Raw genomic sequence first — 26,654 nt, 5'->3', positions numbered from 1 at the left:
CTTTTTCAGAACACAGATCCTAGGTTTTGTTTTTTAAACCTGTGGTATCTACACATTCAGGTAATGAAATATGCTGATAATGTTACAATTAAACAACATTGTCACTGCCTTTTCTTGAGGAGTTCAGTTAGGGTGAGGCATCACTTCTGCAGTCTGGGTGAGGCTTCTAGACAGTTAAAGCTCCTGCTTAAAGCAGCTTTAGGCTCTCCAGGCAGTTTGGATGGCACACTGGGCTTCTGAGTCCCTTCTCTGCACAGAGGCCACTGTATCCTCATTTGAATTTTCAATAAACCCACATATTTGACAGATTTTCGTCACACCCCTGGTGTTTCAGGTACCTTCTAAAGGCTCATTAGAAAATGGGTGTTAGTTCATGCACAATTAATAGAGAGGCTGATGTTTCAATGTTAGTGCTCACCTCAGGAAATCTTATCCTTCTGTTGTGACTGTTTAGACTAAATATTCGTTTATGACTTAGCCACCGTTGATGGGAACTTCTGAGGCCAGTCTAAAATGAAGATTTTGTTCAGGAAGTTGAAGGAAGCAGTCCTTTCTGTCAAGAATTTGAAGCGCATCCTTACAGGTGCCTCAAGGATTTCTTTTCCAGCTCACCTTCCAGATAAGGAAGCATAACCTTGATGCGGTGGATCAAAAATGCCATTTTACCATTTCAACTTCACTTGTTTCAAAATCTCTTGATGCTCTCAAAATGCAGAGCAGTTTAAGGGACTGTGATCACCAGCAGATAAGTTTGTTTATCAATCAGGAAATGAGTGAGCAGGGACAAAACTCCCAGTACTAGTACTGGTATAAAAGGCAAGTGTTTCTTAACAATAGAAGATGCATTACATTCTTTCACTTGATCGCAGACACAGTCTAGTGTAGACAGGTGTTTGTTCAAGTGAGAAGTACCATACAAACACTGCTGTGCTGCAAGATTAAAAAAGCCAGCCTCAGCCAGGAGAAATCAGCTGTAAGAGTGAGACCTGGGCAAGCCCCAAGGTCTTGAGGACCAGAGAGCCCCACAGACAAATGTTAGACCTGGTGTGGCTGTTGGGGGTTTCCGTACAGGTTTATCATCTCTGGCTATTACTCCTGCTAAACAATTCACTGTAATGTTGACATTAGTCTGGGTTGCAGTTAATGTAGGATGTGGCATAAGATTAGAGGTAATGGATTGCTGGTGGATGAGCATGTGCAAGTATGATTGGACCAATATTGGGAGTTCTCCTATTTTCATCTGAATTGCTAGAGCAGCCACAGCAAACACCCTCACGGCAGGAGCTGCTGTGTATTTCCAGCTGAAAAACTAGGGATAGCCATACTGATTTGTTTGCCTCAAAACAGCACTGTCAGAATCATTTAAGGCTGCTGAAAATCAGAAGGATCAGGCACAGTCAGCTCTTGTCCTGTGCTGCTTTGTATGACTTATTCCCAGCCACCTGTACCCTACATTTCAAACGAATAAATTGCTGTGATTCACAGTCCTAGATGCAAACGTGCTTGCATTTGCCCATCAGTGTATACCGGCTATACACCAATCTCCATGTTTGTCAGCAGCTGAGGTAGTAGTTTGGCCTTCTATTCGAAGATTTTATGATCTGTGCGGGAATTACTATCTGTATTACTCTGATAAAAAGGAATGCTTGACTCCTAGAAGAATCACATCCTTTCCTAGGACTGTGGGGAATATTTAGGAATTCAGACATTATGCAATTTTATTTCTACTATTTCTAGTATCCATCTCCCTGATAAGTAGTAATGGGCCATGGATTTTTGTATCTGGAAAAATCTCTCTTTAATTATAATTCTAGGCATCTGGAAGACTAGGCAAATCAGAAAAAAGAATTTTCTTTCTCATTGGGCAGTTTATTGCCTTAGGCTTTGCTGCCTCTGACATGTTTCCTGTGAAGCTCAGAACAAAAAGCAAACACAGCCCATGATTATAATGATGGAAAGCCTCTGGCTTAGTGCAGAGATGAGCCTTGTGGAAATCTGGTTCAGATAATAACTCATCTTCAGATTTAGGGGTGGAGGAAGCTTTTTCACTCCAAATGTTAGCAGTTCCTGGTTTGTTTTTTTTTTTTCTTTAAAGACAACTTACTGAATAGAATTTGTATGCACATTATCTCTTTACACTATAACCTGCATAGAACAAAAAAAGAGAGGAACCCCCAGGAGTGTCAAGTCAGGCTGGCCCCCTCCCACTGGGTAGATGACCAGCTGCTCCCGGCAGGAACTGCGCTCAGGGAGGTGAGTGCTGCACCAAGGGGAGGGCTGCTGCTTTCTCTAGCTGCTGCTTTCTCTTTTTTGTGATTTGGTGTGTATGCTGAACGTACAGTTTTTTCAGAGCATGGAAGTCCTTACCCCAGCAGAAAGGAGGAAAATTATCAGGAGTTTTGCCACGTTGAAGAAACCTGCAGAAGGTGAACATCCAGAGGAAGGTGCACCTCTTGCACACACCACACATGCCCCTTCACAGCCAGTGTGGCTGTCACCCTGTGGTGGCCCTGAAAACCTCAGTGGCTCTAGTTAGAGCAGATTGTAAAAGGTAGCCTCTGGCTCCACCCAGCTTCCAGCAGGGCTCCAGCCCAGCTCCCACAACAGAGAGAGCTGTCAATGTATTGAGTCATATGCATTTGCTTCTTTCTCACAAGAGATCTTAACTTTATGAAGTTGCATCCATTTCCCCAGGCAAATGACCCGTTACACAAAAGTTACAACCCAAAATCACATTTGTCGTTGCAGCCCATGAGCTGTCTCTGTCTTTCTGATAATAATATAAGTTCATTTCTATCATTTGAAGGGGCAGATAAAGCCTGCAGGCTGTGACATGGGACAAAACCACTTCCGCCCTTGGAGGCAGCCACCCCCTGCATGCAGCCCTCCTAAAGAGTGTGAGGCACACGCCATGGAGAAGAGAGAGCCTTGGTACACTTTGTGCTGCCACACTGGAGTCAGAGCTGGTTTTCCTTAGCAAAAGCACCCTCCCCAGATCCAGCTCTTCAGTAATCCCTGAACATTCCTTTCCCTCTTGCCCCCGTACACCAAGCCCCACAGGAAGCTGGGGCCTGCAGGCAGGGACCAGCAGCTGTGCTTGGGGCATGCAGGCTGGGCGCCTTCAGCAGCTGTGCAGCGCGGTACCAGAAATGCAGCATTTTATTTCTAATTCACCTCTGCAAAGAAGTGCACACAGGGATGGGAGGCCAGCATGAGATGCACAAATTGGTTTTAGACATTTTCCCAGGAAAAGAAAAAGCAGCAATCTCTCAAGCTTCAGTGCCCACATGTCCTAATGTACACCACCATTCTGAAGTCATTCCTCGTTTTCCATGTGGTAAAAGAAAATTAAACTTTTGAAATGAGATTTCACCCATAACAGCACAGCACACTTTTTAGGGTAAAGTTTGTTGAAAATAGTGGGGAGGAAGCAATCCCAAAAAAAGCTTGGCAGGCTAACAGTGTTTCAGGGCGCTGCTAAATTCTGAGTTCATGCAGCAAATTAAAGGGAACTCCCTCAAGAAAATTGGACTGCGTATTTAAAAAAATAATTCTACAACCTTTAGCCTCCGCTAACATTATTCTGACATTAAAAAGTCTACCTAGAGACAGCTGTTTCCTCTTCATGACTAAGTACATGAGTAAATTTATTCCATAGAACAAAACTACAGTATTATTTCATTTGCCATGCCTAATTTTGTTTATTTTTTTTTGTTTTCTCTTTTTTCCCCTCTCTTATAATGTTTTTTTTATTTGCTGAAGATCATGGAGGCACCTTTCCTAGCAATATTTACATCTCTGAGTGTCTTTTGCCACTAAGAAATAGCAAAAGTTTCTGGGAGTGCATTTCTTTGTGGAAGAGGCAGCAGAAATGCCTACAACTGTGAGAAGTCTACCTTGAGCTCTTAAAAAAAAAAAAAAACAACCAAGAAAACCTTATAAATACAGAAAAAAACTGTTCTCAAGTGGCCAGCTCAGCATTTACCCATTTGTTATTCTGTGAAATATTCTGGGTTCCCTCTGGTGCAGTGGGTTTGGTGCAGGCGTTGCATCACAGCTTATAGATACAGCGCATGCCCAAAATGGCAACATGAGCCTGCTGTGCACAGCTGGGTGGGCTTCCTGCTGGACAGGGTGACAAAGGACACTGGAAAGGCCAAGGGACTCAATGCCCTCATCTTCCTGGTCCAGGTAAGACCAGCCTTCAGGAACTACAGGCCTCTGACTCAGAGGAAAGTTTGGAACAGGAAGATGTGCAGTAGCGGAGGAGGACCAGGTTGGAGAATAAAAGTTTTATTTAAGTCACTTTTAATACAGTGACTCCAAAACACTTTATCTGGGACTGCAAAATTCAGGTGAGTTGATTTTCTGGAATATTAAACAAATAACAGATTTAAGAAGAGATCTGATTTCATTACCCTTCATTCAATTACCTAGAACAAGTTATCTTGCAAGAATGAGCCTTTTTTCTTTTTTCCACAACATTGAAATATTTTCAACTTTATTAAATAGGTAATCCTTTAGACTACTCAGACTCCTTGAATCTTTAAAAAAAAAAACAGCTCTAAAAGGTTAAAAATTATTTTACTGCTTTTAAATTCTTTAAGGCTTAAAGTATGATATTGCTGAGCCTACAAACTACATGTGGATTTAATTTCACAGTGAAATCCCAATAAAAATTCTCCTTGGAGCTCACCTTTAAATGCAATTATGTATGAAATTTTCCTTATCCAGCCCAGAGGCAGAATTGGCAGCAATGAAGAGGTCAGCAGTATAACCCCTGAGCTGCCCATGGGTACATCTGTACATCTCATACATACACTGCACGGGCACGGACACGTGGGCATGGCTGTTCCCACCAGCAGTTGGTTTATAGACAGAAGTGTGATCATTGTTACCTCTAGCCATGCTCATTTCCATGTACAGTAACTGAAACCTTATCTTATTGTCCAAATAAAGAACTTTCTGGAGCCTCCTAATCTTTTAATACCAGCTGTGCCTTCTGGAGATGAATTACCCATTTTAATGATACAAACTTTTTCGAAAGCCTTGCAGATGTAAATGACTGCTCCCTCAAGACCACTTAATGCCAAACCCCCTTCTTTTTAAATAGTCTTTCTTGAAAGTTCCAAAAGCCAAACATACCCAGAGTATTCCTTTTATCGCCTTGCTTACCTACTTGGATATTACTTTTTCCCGCACTGTTTGTACCTGCTAGGGTTCTTCAGTCTATTTCATTTTCACATGGAAATTGTATTTTCATCTACAGTGTGTTCTATCGCTCATTCCTTTTCCAATGTTATTTTTTCATTACCTTGCCTGTCTCTACTCTTCATGGGTGCTTTTTCAGAGCCTTATATACTTATTGGCACAGAACTCATTTTTCTCTTGGTTCATGTTGCTGATCTCTGCCCTGAGGAGAGGCAGCTGGTCCCTCTCTGACCCAGTTCCTCTCCACCAAGGCTGCAATTTCTGGGTCACAGATGCCTGCACATTTTTACAGTAACTTGTTGTTTTGTGCTGATCCCAGGCCAGCATATGGACCTGGCACAACCTGTAACTGCCTCCATTACAAGCTGATACACTCCAAATCATAGATATGCAGTCTGGCAGAAATTATGCAGAAAAAAAAATCTAATTTGGATGTCTTCATCTGAGTGGAAAGTATAATTTTGAGCACATTTAATAGATTTATTAACTTTAAAGGAACATAGAAGCTGATAACTTCTTTGGAATCCAAGTCATTACTGAGGCAAGGCATTTCCTTCTCCATCACTGTTTGCAAACATTTTTCCACTATTGTGTATGTGAAAAAGAGGAAACCTTATCCTTAGGTAGTTGAGTGTCCTGTACCCAGCTTTCACTAGGGTGAAAAACCATTCTCTTCAATCCTTCAGGTCAGAAGAAAAAAAATCCTCAGCAGTTAATATTATTTTTAGAAGCTTTTAAGGCAAGTTTTCACAAAGATATAACAAAGACATTTGCTTTGACTCTAATAGTTCAAAGCGGCTGAATATATCTCCTGCAATTTCCTTTGGTTTAGGCCAGGGGCCAATTCCTACCCCACAGGAAGTCACAGTGTGCTAATGGAGGCCAGGGTGGCCTCAGGTGGCCACCTTACTGGAAGCTCCAGTCCACCAGGGATGAACAAACACCCTTCCAGTAAAGTTTTTCACCAATCTGGCTGCAAATTGTCTTTCATGGGGAAATCACCACCCAGTGCTCAAACTCCTGAGCCATTCAGTATCCAGGGCCCAACTGTGACCTGCCCAAGATCCTTCAGAAGATGCTTGAGCAAGCCCAGCCCATGCAGTTGGTGGTGGTGATCTTGTAAAAGTGCCATATTTTTTATCTTCTTGTGTTCCTGATGGCAGGAATGAATTGCCACAAGGGTTCTGGGGGACAGTTGCACGATGGCTGGAAGAGTCTTGGCATAAGTACATCCTTCCAGAGCTGCATCCTTCCAGAGACAGCTCTGCAGCAGCGCTGTCACGCAGAAATGCAAAGTAAATGCTGCAGGGTTGACATCAATTTTTCAGCAGCATCTCTGCAATGAACAACGAAGGCAAACCAGGCATAGAAGTAAAAAAGATCTCTGATGCTATCCCTGCATGGACCAGGAAGGGCAAAGGCTGTGGTCCTCAGCCCAGCAGCCCGTGCGTCATGTCCGGGCAATCCAGCCAGCGCTCTTTGGCGCCTTGCAGGTGTGAATGTCCACCACTTCCAGGCAGTCCTGGCAGCGCACAGCGCAGCACCAGTGGAACTTGCACTCGCACTTTGTCATCCTGCTGACGCGGGAGGTGTCGTAGCCTCTGCCGCAGCACATCACCTCGCAGCTGTCCATGCCACGGGAGCTTTGGTTGCACACCCGGCCGGCTGTCCCAAGGGACCCTGCAAAGGGAGCGCAGCAAAAGTCAGGAGGCGGATTTTAAGGAAAGACAGCGAGCATATGAAAATAGGTATGGGAGACATAATTTGGGATGTATTTGATCCTTTGACATCACATCACCCAGGATTCAATATCAAGCCAGGAAAAATGCCTATAAAGGTAAAATTGCTCCCATATTTCCCCTAGGAATCAGGCCTGGAGATGAGAAGGAAGAAAATGGATTAAATACTTTAAGGGGTTGCCTGATTCCGTTAATATCATCACGTTTTCCTTCATCTTTCCCTGGAACTTTCTTCCCCTCCAGGTAGCAGACACCCTTCCCAAGACAGTCCCCCAGGACTGTCTGAAATGGGATGCCCAGGTGGAGCATCTTCATGGTGCTCAGGATCTCATGGGCTTTGCTGAGGAGCTCCGGGTGTGCAGGAGAGGGCTAGGAGAGAAGACCACAGAATTTGGTGTCTGTGATGGACTCAGTGGGTAAAGTAACTGTGCTGCCAGTGACTAAAGCCTCACAGAAGTGAGTACAGAAGCACCCTGGGCATTTGGCATCGCTGCTGTGTCCACCCACAGGCCCCACTCCACCAGTTCAGGTGGCAGCTGAAGAGTTGCTGCTCTGTGTGCCTCTCATCTCCGTGGGGTAACATCAAGGGTTCTTCTCCCCTTTCATGATAAGACTAGAAGAAACTAAATTATAGCCTGCTGTGGACAGAAAGAGGGAGAGGAACCATACCACACCTTGTCATGTTCTTCAGACACTCAGGAGGAGTGGCTGAAATGCCTTTGCCTATATCCCCATGGCACAAAATGGTTCTGTAAGGCATGTCTTAGTCTGAACAGTGACTGTACCGCATAGAAGCCACTGTTCATCTAACACAAACTGATTTTAGGGTACATTTTAGGATCAATACCACAGCTGCTGACAGCTATTACCACCAAACTGAAAACTTCATAAAAATTATTTGCCTCACCTAATTTCCTATGTATTGCTATTATGAATCAAATGCAGGTATATCCAAAAATTAACATTCTTCTGACATTTTCCACAGACCTGATCACACCTCCATTCTCTTCTTGGGCAAAGTGATATTCCCTAAGTAATTGCTGTGGTCAGTAAATTAACTGGAATTATTTTACAAAGCATATCTGCAGGTGCACACTGAACATGAACAATTTATGTTCTTAAGGAAAATTAATACATGCAAACACTAATTAAAATTTGCATAAGGTAGGATAGCAAACTAATCTTAATTAATAAAGTGTAAATTGCAGTTAAACTGTAATTATTAATAATTTAGGTTGAATAAATTCCAATTTTTGTTTTTTTCCCCCCTATGGTGAATTTATGGTTGCATGCAGTGATGCTGCTGTCTCAAAGCAGTTTATAACATACAAGTCTTCACTGTCGCTCCATCCCTTGCTGCCCCCCCAGCATCAGGAAGACTTCATATTATATGGAGGCTGACCCCAAACCATTAATGCAATGAGGGGTCTCAGGAACTGGACCAAAGTCACCTTCTCAAACTATGTTTTTTCATGGGACCAACACACGATCCAGCCTCTCAGCCATAGGGGTGCAAATTTTCCTCTTTTTGTATCAAATTTAGGACAGCCTTCAACTGCTGTCCTGGAGAAATGCTTCAGCCCCTAGAACACATCTCAGCTTCCCTCCCATGGCCTAGACTCCTGTACTTACTTCAATATTTAAATATTCATTGGGCAGAGGTATCCACCTGGAGAGCTTCACTGTGGAACAGCTGGTTCATGCCTGCTGCAGGCAGAGCAGAAGGCGTTGGTGGCCCCCGGCCCATCCCGGAGCTGCCTGGCAGCTGCTGAGCCCCGGCCCTGCCCCAGGGCTCCTGGGCTGCAAAGGTGCTGCTGCACCAGTCTGCAGAGGTGTGCTGAGCCACCCCAGAGGGAACTGGCAGAGGCCAGAGAAAACCCACTGAATGGAGCCAGAAACAGGCTCCTGCACCTGCAGCCTGATAAATCCCAAACATCCTTGGGGTCTGAGCATGTTCATGCTGCTGCCTTTGGACCAATGCTCTGCACAACCTCCTTGGGGAGATGGCTGAACAGCGCTTCAAAGAGAACCTCTGATATTTGGGGGAGCATCTCAGTTGGCTGTAACAACCAGTGATGCGGTCCATCAGGCACACCTTGCACCAGGAAACCAGCAGCAACTCCTGCTCCTGGCCTACTGTCCCTATAGCCAGTGCTGGCACCTGGATCCCCTGCAGGAAAAGAGGAGAGGTGCCCCCAGCAGTGACCCACATGGGCACACACACTTCCAGCAAGCCCTCAGCCGTGCAGTTCTCCCTGCAGAGCCAGCTGCACCGGGGGAACTGGCATAATGGGCACAGCAGTGATGCCAGGAGGCCTTTCCCAGATCTTTTTTTCAGGAATCATTCCATGATGGGGGAAGAGAGACTTCCAGTGGCCCCCAGCACCCCCAGTCTAGGCAATCTGAGGAGTCAGGGGGATGCAGGACTACATGATGCACCTGTGGTCCCACAGGAAGCCTGTGACAGAAGAAAAGACAGATCCTGCTTCCCAGCCATCACACTCTCCTCCATCCATGATGCTGAGCAAACAGCTGGGATACCTGAATAGAAGTTCTGCTGTTTGTGTCAGCCCACAGCAATATCCACCACATCCCAGACTGTGCAAAATACAACCAAATTCACAGAAAGGGTTATTAGACATTGGAATGGATTTTCCAGAGAGGGGGTGGAATCACTGGCCCTGGAGATGTTTAAGGAAAGACTTGGTGTGGCACTTAGTGCATGATCTAGTTGACACGGTGGTGTTCACTCAAAGGTTGGATTTGATGATCTCAGAGGTCTTTCCAAACCTAATTGATTCTGTGAAGAACTTTTAAAGGCACTTGTCCTGCTCCCTCTGTTCAGACCAAAAAAAACAAGACCTAGCTTGTGACCCATGTGATTAACATTCTGTGTCAGGAATTCACACCAGGGGAGGAAAAGCAAAGCTGCCCTCCACCTCAGCACAGCTCCCAGCCAGGAACAGAGTGGGGCCGTGTCATTTGACTGCTGCGGGTGAAGGAAGACCCCATGTTCCCCCACATCCATCAGGAGCTGCCCAGAAAGGTTTGACCACGTTCCTCAGCTGAGATACAAGTTAGTTTCCAAGTCCAAGGTTCTTATTTCCAGATGGAAGGGGAAATCACACAGCACTAAAGGACAACCTAAGCAGGATGCACCCACTGATTTCAACAGGAGTTTTGCCACCAGCTTCAAAAACAAAATTATTTCAGCCACTAACAGACAGTCAGAAACTGGTATCATCTGATGCTGACCACAAAACATCAACATTTACTACACGACTACAACTTACTTATCCACAGATTGTGACAAAAGTGAAAACAAGCTCATACAGAGGCTTAGTTTTTGAGCAGAACCAACCTTTTTTAAAGTTCAAACCACATCTTCAGAATTTCTGCAGCTTCTCTAGTGAGAAGGAAAATGAACAATAACCAGCAGTGAGGAGCCAGACAAGTTACTGAGCTCCTTGGCAGGCCCAAGTGATGAAGGCAGCAGAAGACACTGCACAAAATAAGGCAGAGTTTTCTGCCTGCTACTTGCAATGCCCCTCCCCATCACTTATGAGGCAGGAGAAGGTTCTAACTTGTAAAAAGTTTTTGTACAACTTCTTTGTTTTTATTTCAAATGTTGGAACTGCCATGCCTACACTCATTTCACCTGCCAAAACATCCACAGCTTTTCATACTGCCAACTTCACAGCCTGTACATCAATTCCTTTCTTCTCAGTTTACACAGTTATTTTTGGAAGTCAACATGTGTTATGTTGAAAAATATTTTCTTTCCATTCCTAAAGCCCTAAAATGTATTTATTAGTATATGATGAGAGCTTTTTCCTTCTACTTCTATTGATTAAAATCTGGTGTCAAGCAATAACATCCATTATTAGACTTACACACACACACACACACTCATACACACACAAACAAAAGCAAAAAAAAATGTGCAAAACCAGTGAAATCCCGAATGATAGTTTCCTCATAAGTATTCTTGGGGAAAAAACAACTGAAGGAAATGTTCACAGAAAAGTAGCTCTGGATCTACTGGATCTTACAGAAAACACCCAGTAGAGAAGGGCTGGAGAGAACAGGCAGTACACACTGGAGGCAGATCTGTCTGCAGGGGCTGGGATTTCCCAGGCCAGCACTGAAGAGATGGCCATGTGTTGATAAAACCAACAGTTTACCTAGGATGACTTTTAAAAGCTCTCTGGGATGTTCTTTCTCCATTTCTATCAAATTTTGAGTACGAAATTTTGAGCAAAAATTATTTCAGCAGAGTTAGGTGTGCAGGGTTAAATGAATTCTGAAAAATCTTCATTTGGTCCTTTGTGAAATCTTAAGGCAAGGAAAGAGGTGGTCAGGTTAGATTATCTTGCCATTGAGTTACCATTAGTGATTTCCCATATTATACCCCTCTTGAAATCAATTACTCCTCTTCTCCTTTCTAGAGAAAAAAACCCAAAAAAAACAAAAAACAAACAAACCCAAAAAAACAACAAATTACATTTTGGGGTGTTCCATGTATGTATGTCCAGCTGCCCCCTCAGACAGAATGCCAGACCCAGGGTGGAAGCTCCAGTGGGGAAGAGAAGCTATCTGCTTTTTTCCTGGGTAGGCTGCTGATGGCAGAATCCTTGAGCACTTTTAACTCACTGGCTCCTATGTGTTAGCACAATCAAGCCACAGAGCACACAAGCTTGGACATTTTTAGTTTGTGAAGCTGTCTCCTGGTCAAGTCATGATGCTTCATAAGGTTTTCTCTGTGAATCCTTCATTCAGCTCCAACACTAACCGACCTCCAGATAATTTTTTTTCCCTGAAGCCCTAAATCACTTGAATTCCCTGGAGAATGACAGGCAGAACTGTATTCAATGACAAACTAAAACACTGTGGCATTAGATTCAGCTGACACTGAGACGCTCCCCACCTATTTCCAAACTCTGACTTCCATAATCTCATTTCATTTGCAGTCATTTAACAAGACTGGCATTCTGCAATGCCCAACAGGGCAAACCAAAAAATTAAAAAAACGTGGTGCAGCTGCCAAAATCCTCTCCCTCAAAGTCAGATCAGGTTTTGTTTGTGTGGTTCTTTCTTTGCTCCATGCAAGCAGCAGGGCATCCCACATCCCAACAAAGGTTTACTGCATTTTTCTAAAAATATGCTCTTCCAAACAACCACATTCTCTGAATTCTGAGCAGCAAAGAAACACCACCTCAGCTGCAGCATTATATTGAGCTGAGCCAAATAAAAAGATATCAGACTTTGCCATCTCTGGGCAGGCTCATCAGTGTCTGGCAAACACATGTAATACACTGTGGTGAAAAATGCCCACTCTCCTCCACAATCACAAGACTGACAGATGAGATTAGGCTTAGTACAAAGAGATTATTAAATGGCTTTTGGCACAGAATTGGGTAGTGTAAAAGTTCTTCTTCCAGGGGAAATCATGTTTTTTACAATGAATGAGGCAACATCAAGAGATAAATGTTTCGAAAAAACCCTAGTCTGCAAAGTTATCTCTGCATGATGCCACAATATGTCCATTTATTCACTTGGATTGGACTTTACAGTATCAGCCACTATTCCAGGAATGGTATGTGCTCATGCAGGTAATAAACATCACCTGCCAAAATAATAAATAACATTTAAAATTATGTTGACGACTCAACTAACCAGAAACACTGTACACTGTAATTGTACTGGATGAAATTCTGCATTCACTGAAGTCAATGGTACATGACCAGGAATTCACATATTGTTCTTATTTAAGTACAGCTGTTTTGCAATGTTTATTCCAAGCAAACTTGGATTGTAAACATGCAGCAGTGCCAAAAAGAGTTGAGCTGCATTGCTATCCAGATACTTATGGATTTGTCATATGGGGTGCAATCTGGCCCATTATACAACCTATTAATTAGTTCCACAACTTCTCTCATACATTACTCACTCTGCCTGTCTTTTCCAAATTTCTGGTTTCCTAGTTGCTAGTTTTTAATTGCCGCATCAGGAAATACACGGGTCAAGAGCTGTTAGCAGGTTTCCGGGTGCTTGGCAGCGCCCTGAATTCTGTAACACTGCTAACTGTGTCTCTTGCTGGAGACACAGTGTCTCTATCAAATCTCTGAAGCAGGAAAATCCAGTGTTAACAGCAGCACCAATACTTTATCTCCTCCCATGGGGGCCGGCACAACTCTTGAGAAGATGTGATGGTTGTCATGGACAGAGCCAACGCTGCCTTGTACAGAGGAATAAACAGCTGTGTCACTCCGCCAAGCGTGCTGTGTCCCACCCCCCTCTACTCTTTCATCCACCTGCATGTCCTCTAGCTGCCTCAGCCCCGTTACCCACAGCTGCCCTGACTGCTGCAAGCAGGGCTGGATTGTCACAGGCTGTACCTCCCACATTAGATGGGGACAGGCGTGTCTGCAACTGGGCTCCACAGTCACAGGGAGCTGTGGGAACGTGCAGATAAAGGAGGGCACTGCAGTGGTAGGATAACAACGTGGAAAGGAAGCAGTGCAACAGGAGGTGGCATCTACAGGACTTGGGGCAGCTCTGGAGCGAGCTGTGTGGCACAAGAGTGAGCGTGGCTGTGCCCAGTATGGACCTGCCTCCAGAGCACAACTCAAACTTGTGCTAAAGGCAGCTTTGCCTTACAGCATCTCCAGGGCTCCATAGCATCTGGCAGAAACTGCTGAATTATATTAGAACAACTGGCTGCTGTACACCTAGAGACATCAAGGAACTATTGTTCTTGTACTGGGTCCTTCCAAAACATCTTCTTTCCTGTTTCCTTCTGGTTACTTGCATGGATTTATTTATATATACATATATATGTATATATATGTATGTATATGTATATGTATACATATATATATATATATATACACATTGGATAAAATTATAATTTTTGACCTTTGAAGTACAAATGTCTTAAATAAAAGCATTCACATATACTGATAGAGGCTTACCTACATCCCTGTCCCTGATACAGTAGTCTGGAGAGCTCTCAAAGTATACCAGGTCATTCTTAGTTGGCTTCTTAAATTTCTTATTAGCCACAGTGAAACCCGTGCCATCTTGATTCATGACCACCTGAATTGCTCCATTGTATTTCTTCCACAGATAATCTCCTGTTTTCCTGAAGTCTGCCATGGCCAGCCAGCAGGTCCTTAGAGTGCAGGATCCACTCACACCGTGACATTTGCACTCCTGTTTCAAAAACCGCTTCACGGCCTGTTCAGAAATGCACAGGTAAATATAAATATACACAGGTAAAACAAAGTGTAATGAATTGCTTCTCAGCCCTTTTCCATCCATCCTGTAGTGCCAGGCCTGCGGTGGGTCTCCAAATTACGGTCTGTAGTGACACCCACTGGTAGCATAAAGTCATCCCCATGTGGTTGCTCGGCTCTGGTTGCTCGACTCACCGTACACACAGTCCTCTGCCTGGTGGGCTTACCTTCCTGCTCCTGCCAGTCATCCCAAGGATCTGGGGTCTGTAGTGCTAGGACACAGACTGGACAGGAGAAAATAATCAGAAATGGCCAGAATCCTTCAGTCCCTTGGGAGGTGAAGGTACCCCCTTTCCCCATGTTCCAGCTGCAGGATCACCATGCTGACCACCCTGACTCTCTCCAGCTTATCTCTAAGAAGTTGCCCTTTTCCCTGAACAGCATTTCAAATATTGCCAGAAATTCATATTTAAATTCTTTTAAAAAAACTGTGTAAAGCATTGTACCTGTGCTAGGCATCAGATCTATGCAGAATTTTAAAATACAGTATACTTAAAATGCTTATACAGATTTTAACCAACATTTTAGGATAAGATCTTCATTAGTTTGCATTGGAGAGATCACCCTTATCATTACTTTAACATCTGGATAGTATTAAAGCCATTTCAGCTTCATCTCAGACATTTAAGCTATCTGTATGATGTTGGAGAACAACAGATGAGTTCATAGATAGTAAATAATTCATTCCTAATTATGTAGATACGGATATTTGATCTATAAATATTATGCCTTAAGGGTTCATGAAATATGAACTTTTTAGAGTTTGTACAAGAGGAATGTCATCATGGGAGGAAGGTAAGAGAGAGGAAAGCTCCATGATTAGAAGTGAGACTGATGCACAGCGGGGCAGCCTTTTTCAGTCAAGCACTTAGTAATAAAGTGAGAATGTATTATAAAACCAAAGGACTTTCAATTTTCTTTCCAACTTGTAAATGATATGACTGCTTCAAAGAAGTCACTGGCATTCCCACAGCCCCATTTCATTGCCATATCACAAATCTGGGATTTAAGCAGATGCTTGGTTTTAATTATCTGAGCAGAAATCAATTTAACTACTTGTATGTTTAAAACAACTTTCTGGAATAGTGGAAGAAGCACATAGGAATGCGGGTTTCTTTTTTTATCAGTAATGTTCCTATACTGATACGCAGCATATTATGTTCTATGATTCATATGGGAATATTAAAAATATTTGTTCTATTTATTTTTAATTCGCACAGTTGGAATAGTCTAGTTTTAAAAAAGATATATCAACACCTCTTTTGGGGGAAATAAAAAACCAAGGGCACAGATGGTCTTACCCAGGTCAAAATGCCAGGCTTGTGGGCAGCTGAGGTGGTGAGATCCCTGCAAAGCCAAACCTACACTACTGCACTGCGCATACAAAACAGTGTCTCTGTCCATAAAGCAGGTTCTAGAGAACATGAGAACATACTAATTCTTTTTAATTGAATATATTTAGTAAAATTTCTTTATCTTTTTCTAAAAAAACTACCTTACCAGTACTACCTTAGTATTTGGCAGAGGTGTTTTTTTTTTTAAACTTAAAAATAATAAGATGCTCAAATACTACAGAGAGTACTTCCCATCATGGAACTTATTCGACCCTAAAAAAAACCTCTTTGTGTTGTAGACTTCAGCCTCTTTTGGACAGTGGCAGAAACATGACCACAGTACTGCATGTGCCTATCACTGATCTGCATAGCCTCATCTGCCTGCATGACATATTAATTACACCTGCTGGCAATAAGCAGGTGGAGTAAAGATGCTGAAGAACAAAAATTTTTCAGGAAAATCATCTACTTGCAGTACAAAAAAATATCAGAATACAAACAACTTAATTCCTATTAAATATAAATTAAGGAAAACATTAAGGAAGATTTTATGTATTAAGTATACATAAAGATAAGATACAAAAAGTCCCTACAAATAATTCCAGATGTGCTTGGTCTAGCACAATAAAATGGTTCTTTCTGTATTTCAGATGTGATGAGAGCAGCAAATTTTTAACATGCTTTAAAAAATGAAACAGCGTATTCCAGTTTCATGCACCATTCTTAGTTTTTATAGCTACCACCACAAAATGTTAGTGCAGATATTCTTCAGCCCTTGTATCAGAGGTGGGCAATACACCTGTCAACTACTCCTCCTACTCACCTATGATGTGACAGTAAAGACTTTTTTAGTTGAAATTCAGGAATGGTATTTTCATACAATGTTAAGGAAAGGGGTTGCAGGTCATGTTCCAAGGCCATTGCCTTTTGGAGGGACATGTATTTTGGATTTTTTTTCTTTAAAAGTGAACTAATTGAACTAGTTACCTTTTAGCTCTGCTCACTTCGTGATTAAGTTTACCATATACATACAGAAATGGACAGAATAGGGTTTTTTTCTCAAGAGTTATTTTGGATTTGCTCTTTGTCAAGCCTGTTCTTCAGTGTGATCTTCATCCTCTCTTAGGAATTTGTGCTCTGTATTAATGAAAAAAAATAAAACTCCTGCTTATATAAGAACTAGGCCCAAAACAAAACCTCCATCCAAACTGATCCTGCAGCTTAGACTCCTGCTTAACTTCCCACACAAGGAGTGACTGAAGTTCCTGACGCCAACAGCAATGCTGTTAGGCAGTTGAATTCAGTCTGTTTGTAGATCTCTGTCACACTGAACCTCCAAGGAAGAGAGAAACAGCAGCTCAGGCTCCTGCTCTTCCTGTACTCCTTCATAACTGCCGAGACCAGACAGCAAGGGCCAAGCATTAACTGCCCCAGACACAACAGAGTTGTCCAAGAACATCTCTAGGCATCTATTGCATGGACACCCACCTTCCTTCCAGCTCTGTTGTTGTGAAGGTTCATCAGTGCCCTGGCATCTTTTCCTTTCCGTTCTTTGGCATCCACAAAGGCTCTGGCAAATTTAATGCCATAGTCAATGTTATCACTGCAGCCGCCCCAGTCAAAATTGCCCTTGCTGTCCTTGGCAGAGCCTTTCTTCTTGGGATCACAGGAGCAGGATTTCAGCTCCCCTTGGCTACACGCCCTGGTGATGGCAAAAACAACTCCAGCAGAGGAGATGGCATGTACAAAAGCAGATTCTCGGCTACCTGAAACAAAAAAAAATCACTTTAGATATCATTGGGGTGGCTACTTTGAGTGGCTGTCCTATGTGTCCTATATGGCTGGACTTTTTAGGCTGAACTTTTTTGCAGAGCAAAAGATAAACTAGGCTGAAATCACACGAATGCACATTCCCTGGAGCCAGAATTAGTCATGGCTTAAGCTTGGACCCCTCCCTGGTAAAAGCTCATCAATATAGTGTTAGAGTTGGAAAACATTAAACACTTGCTTCTGATATTGATTCATATACTTTCATGGATCAGTTGTTTTGTACAGATATGCGAATAGGACAGCTGGTATTCCTATCATGTTTCACGAATTTAGAAGAATATATGAAGTGCTATGTGAGAGATAAGTTTAAGAAATTATTAAATAGGGACACTAAAACAACACACACATTGCAAAATACTGCAAGTAACTCTTGAAACTAGCTTTTCCCCTCCTGAAGCTCTTGGAATAGACTTTCTTGCTTAAAACATGCTAGGGAGAAAACTTGGGTGTTATTTTCTGAAAAATAAGCTAATATTATGTTTTCTGCCTAGAATCAAGCCCATAACTGTAATTCACACAAATAAGTTCCATTAAATCAATGGCATCGCTTGTGTCATGCTTGAGGCAGGATTTGGTCTGGCAGCTGTGACTTCTTCATGCCAGCTGCTCTGGCAGCTTTCCCATCTCCTAACCAAGATAATTTATTATACCAAAGATTATCTGAATTTCTAGACTATATCTACTCATGGGCAATTGGGTACATATTTCAATGTAATAATTGCTTTTATTTTAAGATGCAGCAGTTTACAATACAGAGCTACATTACACTGCCACAAATCTATTCATGGTAATGGAATATTTTCCTACTTTTAAGTTTTTAGCATAGGAAGAATAAAAAGTAGATTTTTTTGTACAATATCTAAGACAACTTGCAGTGAGAAAGTCCTCTTTGCAGGGCTTATAAGCCTTAAGTAATGTTAGCACAGTAAAAGAGGTACCCCAAAGACAAATGTCAACAGTCACTTTTTTGTAGAGGCAGAATTACGCCACAGAACTTAATATTTAGTATTTCAATTGCAGTAGCACCAATATGCTTAACTTACGAATGGGCTCTCAATTTCCACATGCTGTGCAAGTCTTTTGCAAATGGCAACTGGGCAAACCACACCTTCCCTCTACACTGCCATCAAAATCATGCAGAAGTTGCCATGGCTTGCTAGAAATCATGCTCTTTTGAAGACTTATTTCTGAGAAAACGTATTCGGAAATATGGAAAATTTGCAAAGTGTTAATCAAAAAGAAACACTTGATATTGTTGGAAGAGAAAAGGTTTATTTGAGTTTATTGAACTAATCAATTTTATTAGAGCACTATCAAGCTACATTTCCATGGCAATCACAGCCTGATCAGGCCCAGTGCAGAGCTCAGAAGCCTGATGCTGTCATTCTCTCACAAGAGCCAACTGTGAAAACTTCACTTTTGGAAAAACTGCACTTTTACTTTTTTATTAAACAGCCTCATCATTATTAGGCTATGTTCTGCCAGACATGTTTTCCTGAATATCAGACAAACCTCACCGAAAGCTTCAGCTTTTGGGTGACGTTACTGGTTACTCACAAATAATTGCTAAGGGAACATGAAGCTGGTTACAGGAACCAATGGCTCACCAGCAGCAGAACCGAGCATGGAATGAAAATCCCCCTGCCTGGGTCAGCGTGCCCGGTGCCTGCCATCCTCCTCTCTGTCCCCACCAGTGGGGCAATGGTCCCAGGGTACTTTCCTACTCCCCTCCTTGCAGGTGCCACGCTGCTCACAGCTTAGGATGATGCCAGGCACATTCCAGGGACACAAGTGCCAGGGCAGGGGCAGCCTCAGCCGCACTGGCTGTGCACCAAGGAAGGCTACGTGCACAGGGTGTGGCACTCGGTGAAAAGAGCTGCAGTCACTAAGAATCTCAGCAGATTTATCCCCTGGATAAGGTCATTCTGACACAGAACAAATCCCAGCCATTTCTTAGTGTCAAAAGGGCCACATCTGAGATCTGAAGACTCACTAGATGCCTTCCTCCAACCTTCAGATGACAACACCTCCCTGCTTAACTATCCTCCCTCAGGGTGGGAAGTATAACGTTGCTCCCTCAGTAGCTTGGGGTCTGCACAAGCCTAGCTCACCTCTGCCAGATGTGTGTACCCTGCCTCTCTCTCTCCCGGACCTGAAATGCCACAGAGCCTGGAGGGCAGCGCTGGCCCGGCATGGGCGCAGAGCGCTCACCCCGCAGACAGCACTGCACCCTGCGGCTGCGCTTTCCCGGTGAAATGCTCCAGCGGGAATGGGCCTGCAGGAGGAATTGTCTCCTGCCACCCCAATGCACTGGGCTCCTGTTTGCACTTGAGCTGCCCCTCTCAGCAGGCCCCATCCCGAGGCTTGGTATCCTGAGACTGGGTGTGATGGAAAGTCTTCTGTCCTGCTGCCACATTCTGATGCCTCAGTTTCCCTGTGGGCCTTAATATATGGGTTTGATATCCATTATACACAAAAAAAAAAAAAAAAAAAAAAAAGAGAGAAGCTGGGAGCTGCAGAGCTAGCTCCTAATATGCCAAAACCCTACATTGTCTCCCTGATTTGATGCAGGTTTTTAAGCAATACAGACCTTCACGTTATCATATGTGTTGTTCTGCTGTCCGTGAGACCCTAAAATAACTTTGCACGTCCTCTTCCCTTCCTCCTGAAACGTAAAACCAAGCTTCACCCTTGCTAAGGATGAAGGATACACGAGGATGTCCACTGCTCCTCATCGTTCCCGCACACTGCCCAGGAGGTGCCAGCCCCATACAGCCCCTGTTACCCTTTTGAGGAACGCTTGTGCCCTCACGCCGACTCTCCAAAGCCCCTTTAACCCCGGGGCCGGGGCTGCACGCCCCTCCCAGCCCCTCCCTCAGCGCGGGACTCACTGCGCAGCAGGACGCGGCCGAGCAGGCGCTGCCCCCGCTCCAGGGCGTTGCAGTCCCAGCGGTGCCGGCGGAACTGGTGCTGGCACTCGGCCGTCCAGGCGGCCACGCCGCGGCCGATGGAGAGCATCGCCTCGGGGTGCCGCCGGCACAGCTGCCGCTGCCGGCTCACCAGGCCCGGCACGTTGTCGCACATCACCCGCGACGAGCTCACGGCGCCCATGTACCTGCGGGAGAGAAGGGGCAGGGCAGCGCCGGGGGCCCGCGCCGACCCCCGTGCACCGACTCCCAGGGAAGCAGGGTCCGCAGCGCCCCGGAGCCTTCCTCTGGCGGGTCCCGAGCTGCACCTACCTCTGCCTTTTTGGTGGAAATCCTTTACAATTAGTCATCGACCCTGTGTTTTTTTTTAATAACGTGAAGCATTCAGGAGAACCCCAAGCCCCACTATTGCAGCTCCGTGCATACTTAAAAAAAAAAAAAACCTTGAAAAAATTAAATTACATCATCTGTATCCAGATGGTCTCTATTAGTCCTGAAACGTTTCGAAAGGTACCTTTCATAAAATCCAAACTTCTATAGGTGTCTTTTGAAGGGATCAAACAGAAGAAAATGTCCTTTTCTTGAATTTTAGTTATTTTATACGATCATGAAATCGTTAATGCCGTAACTTCCAAAAAATACATAGTTAAGTCGCATTTAGAAGACACCATGACAAAAAGCCATCACAATAAATAACGTTTATACGACTAAGGACACAGATAGTAATTTTATTGAAACATGCCCAGTCTGATAAATCGGGCTTTGATGGCGCGTCAGCCAGAAGTCAAGGTTAATGTGTTCCCCAGGATTACAAGAAGGGGTTTAACTCCTCTCCTACACCAAGACTTTCCAGCCTGGGCTTGGTTGGGGTCCCCAGTTTGAGGGGCAGATTTATGTTTCCGTTCTAACGCGTTTTGCAGCGAGCTGCCTGAGACGCCCCACGCCGACATCAAGTATCACTTGAAGCCGGGCCCTGCGCTCTCCGCTCTGGCAGTTTGCATTTCAGCGAGGACTGCGAAGGAGGGAGGGGCGGGGAAGGGCGAGGAAGAAGGAAAAAATAAATTATTAATAAAAAACTAGCGCCGCTGTAGCCAATTCCCAGAGCCGCCGGGGCGCGGAGGGGCGGCTGCCAGCAGCGGCGGGCGGCAACCCCAGCCCGCGCCCTCGGGCGGGCTCCCCTCCCGCCTCCCGCTCCCTCCGCGCCCTCGGGCGGGCTCCCCTCCCGCCTCCCTACCCTCCTCCCGCTCTCTCCGCGGCCCCGGGCGGTGCCCGCTGCCCCCGCCTGGCCGGGTCCCCCCGCACCGCTGCCGAAAGCCCCGGGTAGCCCCCGCAGTTGCGCTGTGCTTATGCGGAAGAGGAGGTCGGAGAGCCGGGACGGGGTGTGGAAGGAGGTGCCGGGACCGTCTAAATCCTCTCGCTTTAAGGCCGGACTTTCTGGACCGGAGCAGCTGGGAGCAGCGAGCTCCGCTTCTGCGAGACTAAGAGGGAGAGGCTTCCCCAAATCACAATTAATCCGACCCCACCTTCCCCAAGAGCAAATAAAAATTTCTGGAATTGCAGAGCTTACCACCATGAGGAGGTGACTGGTGGGGTCGCCCAGACCAAGACCAAGGGAAGAGACCACCAGATGCCAGGGAGAAAGTTCATGTTAGAAACGCTTCGGTCCACATCAGGTCAGTTGCGGGGGACAGAAGATATCCCATGGAGCAACAAGGACGAGCAGGGGCAAACGCAGCTTGAGGGCTACTTCTTTCCCGTGGGTCAAGCACCTTCGCATCCCTACGCGCGATCGCGGGGCTTACTGATCCCCTCCCGGGATACGGGGGATGCCAGCTGGTGCACCGCTCTGGATTCCTCTCGGTTCGCCCTGCACCAAATCCCTCAGGACATGGAGCTCAGCCCCGCTCCCATCCTTCATCTTTGCCCCGATCCAGCTCTTCCCTGCAGTCACGGCAGAACTGAGGGGCTGGTGTGGGCTGCTCTCAGACTGGGTGGGTTCTGCTTTGGTTGGTGTTTTTTTTCCTCTGAAACTCTGATGGATGAAATGATGTCAAGAGACACTGGGGGAAGAGGAGGAGGAGGTAACACCTCTGATTAGGCAAGGAATCCCGAGGAGCCAGTTGCTTTCCAACAACCCTACAAGCAGACAGGGAGTTCAAGCGCGCCAGCAGATGCTACGCGACCTGCTGCGGAGCGACCGGCAGCACTCGGCACTTCTCGGGGTTTGGCACGACGGCAATTCACGGCTCGGTACGCGCACCCGCGAACACCGAGCACGGAACGGAACCGCGACCCGGTGCTAGCAGAGAAGCAGAGCAGTCAGGTACAGGGCGGACACCGCCGGGCCGCCTCCCCTCGCCACGGGCCCCGCAAAGCCGGGCCGGCTTCTCCGCGGGCACCGGCGCCTCCGCCCCGGGCGTCCCTGCGCAATCCCGCACCGCGGGGACTCCCGGCCCTTGGGCTCCGGCAGCGGGACGGGCTACGCGCCCCACCGCGCTTGAATCCCGGGATGGGGCAATCCCCCGCCGCCGCACCGCTCCCCGGCCCGAGAGGCGACTGGCGGGCCCCGCCCGAAGAGAGGGGAGATGCGGCCGGGGCTGGAAGCAAAGTCAAGAAGGGATTTAGCAACTTTTTCACTTCGTATCATCTCTGCACAGTAAATACAGGGTAGCACATATTTCAAACAATGAACCCCCATTATCAATCTGGAGATGCCCCACTTCCGAGACAGCATTCGTTGGTTGAAAAAAAGACAAATAAATGCCCAAGGTTGCTAAGTGAATTAGGGACTACACAGCTCTTGTTACTAAAAGAAGCCTGCATTTGTGAACTCCAGGTGAAAATCCTGGAAGAGCAAACAAGGAAGCACCCTTTAAGAGCGGTTCTTCAGGCTGTGTATTACAGCTATTCTCGTGTTTCTCGGTACAACTTCTCAAGATTCCAGACATTGAACTAGATGTAGGCACCTTTCAGAAAGAAAATGCAAAATGTAGAATTATGTGAAGTTTTGAGGGGCTAACGTTCACCCATTACTAACTTAACCTGAAAGAAGTACCCCAAACAATTCTCAGAAATCAACACCAAACTACCACTCACAACTGCAATGTCAAAATCTTTTGACTGCAAAGACTTCCGAGTAGGAATAATTGAAGTTTGGAACACATGAATGCTTCTACAGCTATACTTGCCCAGAGGCAACAACACCTCCTCTTACTAACTCCAGCAGGTCTTAAAAGCAACAGATGAGCATTCAGCATCTATTTGATAAAACATAATCAGTGTAAAAACACTCAAATTTTTAGCTGCTGGCCAACTTATTTCTTACATTTACAATACACTTTGGATCAATTAACGGGGCAGAGAAACACCAGTGAGGACAGCAAATTCCAGCAGTACTTTAGACCCATACAAAGAGAGGCTACAATCCTCCCTGCTACCACCTTCCTCAGGCTTGCAGTAAAAACCTGACTTAGAATTTCTCACACCCTTCTGTATTAACAGGAGCTCCTTTACCTGTGGCTACTGCATTAGTGGCTTATCAACAATATCCTTTCCCCCTCCATTAGTCATTTAGCCTATCTGCATTCCAGCTTTATTGCTATTCAGATTCTCTCTCCAACCCCTCCACTTTGTGCCGGCCCTACAGAAGTTCACCTTGGATCCATTATTTCTACTAACAACCACACTCTCATTATAGAGAATGACAAAACAGGCAAGTTTGGAAAGGAACCTGGGGGACCACACTGGTTTTGCATGGCCACATTTAGGTAGCAGGGGGCCACAGGGGTGGTTTCTGTGCAAAGGTGCCAGAAGCTTCCCACATGTCTGACAGAGCCAATGTCAGCCAGCCCCAAGATGAACCCACCCCTGGCTAAGGTCAAGCTTATCTGTGATGGTAGTTGCACCTATGGGATCACTATTTGATGATGCAAAAAAACCCCTCTGCAACAGCAGTTGTGCCAAAGAGTGTGTTGGACAACATGAGGAACAGCTGTGGAGACACCCAGGCCAGTGAAGAAACAAAGGGGAGAAGGTGCTCCAGCTGCCAGGGCAGATTCCCCAGCAGACCACAGTGAGTCAGGCTGTCCTCCTGCAGCCAAAAGAGGTCCCTGGTGAAGCAGAGATCCACCTGCAGTTCACAGAGAACCCCATGCTGGGTTGAAGGAGGGTGTGATCCTGTGGGAAGCCCATGCTAGAGCAGGGTTGTACAAGGACTTGTGCCCTACAGGGACCCACAGTGGAGCAGTCTGTTCCTGAAGGACTGCACCCCATGGTGGGGAGAGGGGGAAACCCACAGTGGAGGAGTTCACGAAGAACTGCAGCCTGTGGAAAGGACTCACGTTGATGAAGTTCATGGAGGTCTGTCTCTCTTGAGAGGGAGTGCTAGTTCCTGATGCAGCCTGGAGAGGCTGCTGGCCTCCCTTACTGCAAGGAAAGACTGAATCCAGAAATCTCTAGGTGTCTTCAACAAGTATTATGTGCACAGTTTCTCAGAGTTAAGAAATCGTGCCATATGCAAAACAGGTGACAGTGGAGTAGCCAGAGCACAGAAAGCCCCATTTTCTGCATACCTTTTGAAATCAAGCTCAGGTTTTTCAATACAGTAATGAAAATAATGTAGTTAAACCTGTATCTCTACATTCAAAAAAGACTATTTTCAGGAAAGATGAAGGCACGGTAGGCTCATCTGAATTTTTTTTTAAGAAAACCCCCACCAAACTCTTAGGTAGAACACATCTTCCCGTATATACTACAGCCAGTAGCACATCTTAAAAGAACTGAAAATCCTTCCCCAGAGGTATCTCTCTAAGTCCCACTTTCAGGGACTATGGCTGTGTATTATATGAAACTACACCATCTGGATCAGGATAAAAACTACAAGTAATTTATCAGCTATTAAACCTGCTGAGATCACATAATTCATTTCATGTCAGTAATACTCCATTGTCATATCTCACTCAGATCTCAATACAGCCCCATTACCTGAAAATTCCTATTTCTGGAATAGGAGAATTAAAATTTTCAAATACACACTGCCCCCCCCCCCCCCCCCCCCCCCCCCCCCCTCCAGAACAAAGAAATGACAACATGTATTTAAAAACAGAAATCTGCAGTTGGGATACCTGTTAGGCCTTCGAGGCTTTGTAACCTTGCTACCTACTAACAGGTATCAAAACTGTAGTTTCTGTAAATAAAGATCCAAAGCAACATTTGTAGTACTGTACAGTGTGTATTAGTACATTTGTAGTAACACAGGAGTTTTATTTGAGAAAGACAACCTGTAGCTTTTGCAGAACTGGTGAAACAGAAGGCGAATGCAAACAAGCACCTGCTCATGAGGAAGTGACAGCTTTGGGAAACACCTGTAAGGGTTCAAAGGCAACAAAAGATAGAAGAATAAATTGTACATTTGAAGTCTTGTCCTCAACAAGGCACTTGGATGAAATAAAAGAAGATAAACCAAACACAGGCTGAGGGAAGTGAAGAATGTAATAGAAATACCCTCACTCTTTCTCAATTTAAGAATACATATACCCCAAAATGCTCTTTATTACTTGTAATTGGCTAGCAGGAATAATTAAGGGTGATGCCTTACAAAAGGCCAGGTACTGCACAAAGCACAGAAGAGAAACACAGGACACACAAGCCACAGCCTTAGACAGGAAAATTAAAAAAAAAAAAAATCTTACAGTTCTTTCAGATCTCCACAGGATCACCCAAGGCCCAAATTTTACACAACAGCCTACAGATTCAGAAAAGGCCATGGTACGGATAGTCATCCCTATGAAAACAAGTTAGGTATCCAATGACAGTTGCGAGTAGGAACCTCACTGCATCTTTAAGCAACCAGGTATCCCACAGGATTTGGCCCGAGGTCCAATTCACTCAACCCTCAGCATCCCAATTTGCACTACTGTAGGAAGAGAACAAGAGCAGCAGGCTGCACAGTTCACCTGCTTAATACATGCAAAGCTCTTTAGCATTCTCCTCCAATCCCCTCATAGATGTGCAAATCATTGTATTCTTGCTGTTCTGGGATAATGACAGCAATTTGATGGCTAGCAGAAGGAGACCCCTCAGCAGGGACGTTTTCATATGAAGGCTCCCTCAGGAGGTGCTGGTGGGGGTAAGAATTCTGAAAGTGTAGCTCAAGGGCCAGACCTTGAAGGAATCTTTTTCTTTGCTTCCTGCCCTATCACTATCATAGTGTGACACCTTGTCAGAGAATTTGAAAGAGGCACTGCAACAACACGAAAGTGAATAGAGGATATTAAAATGCATCATCTAAGCCCGAGTTTGGAATCCAAGAAGGTA

At 45.1% G+C, this 26,654-nt stretch overlaps 1 protein-coding gene across 2 annotated transcripts; it reads right to left on the bottom strand.

Annotated features, from left to right (window-relative positions):
* Positions 1–77: 77 nt before the first annotated feature.
* WNT2 (Wnt family member 2) lies at positions 78–22,734 on the bottom strand. 2 transcript variants are annotated; one of them, XM_038155204.1, is made up of 5 exons: positions 21,907–22,734; positions 20,304–20,527; positions 17,071–17,348; positions 13,925–14,189; positions 78–6,891 (listed from the first exon to the last, which is right to left on the bottom strand). In XM_038155204.1, the coding sequence occupies exons 1-5, from the start codon at positions 21,984–21,986 to the stop codon at positions 6,662–6,664; spliced, it is 1,077 nt and encodes a 358-aa protein (XP_038011132.1). In that variant the 5' UTR covers positions 21,987–22,734; the 3' UTR covers positions 78–6,661. The 2 variants fall into 2 exon arrangements, with proteins under 2 accessions (XP_038011132.1, XP_038011133.1); XM_038155205.1 differs by lacking the exon at positions 21,907–22,734 and adding an exon at positions 20,652–21,453.
* Between the last annotated feature and the right edge of the window lie 3,920 nt (positions 22,735–26,654).

The sequence above is a fragment of the Motacilla alba genome, chromosome 1A (genome assembly GCF_015832195.1).
Source record: "Motacilla alba alba isolate MOTALB_02 chromosome 1A, Motacilla_alba_V1.0_pri, whole genome shotgun sequence".
NCBI lineage: Eukaryota > Metazoa > Chordata > Aves > Passeriformes > Motacillidae > Motacilla > Motacilla alba.
The sequence above is the reverse complement of the archived record's forward strand: the minus strand, read 5'-3'. Positions and strand labels throughout refer to the sequence as shown.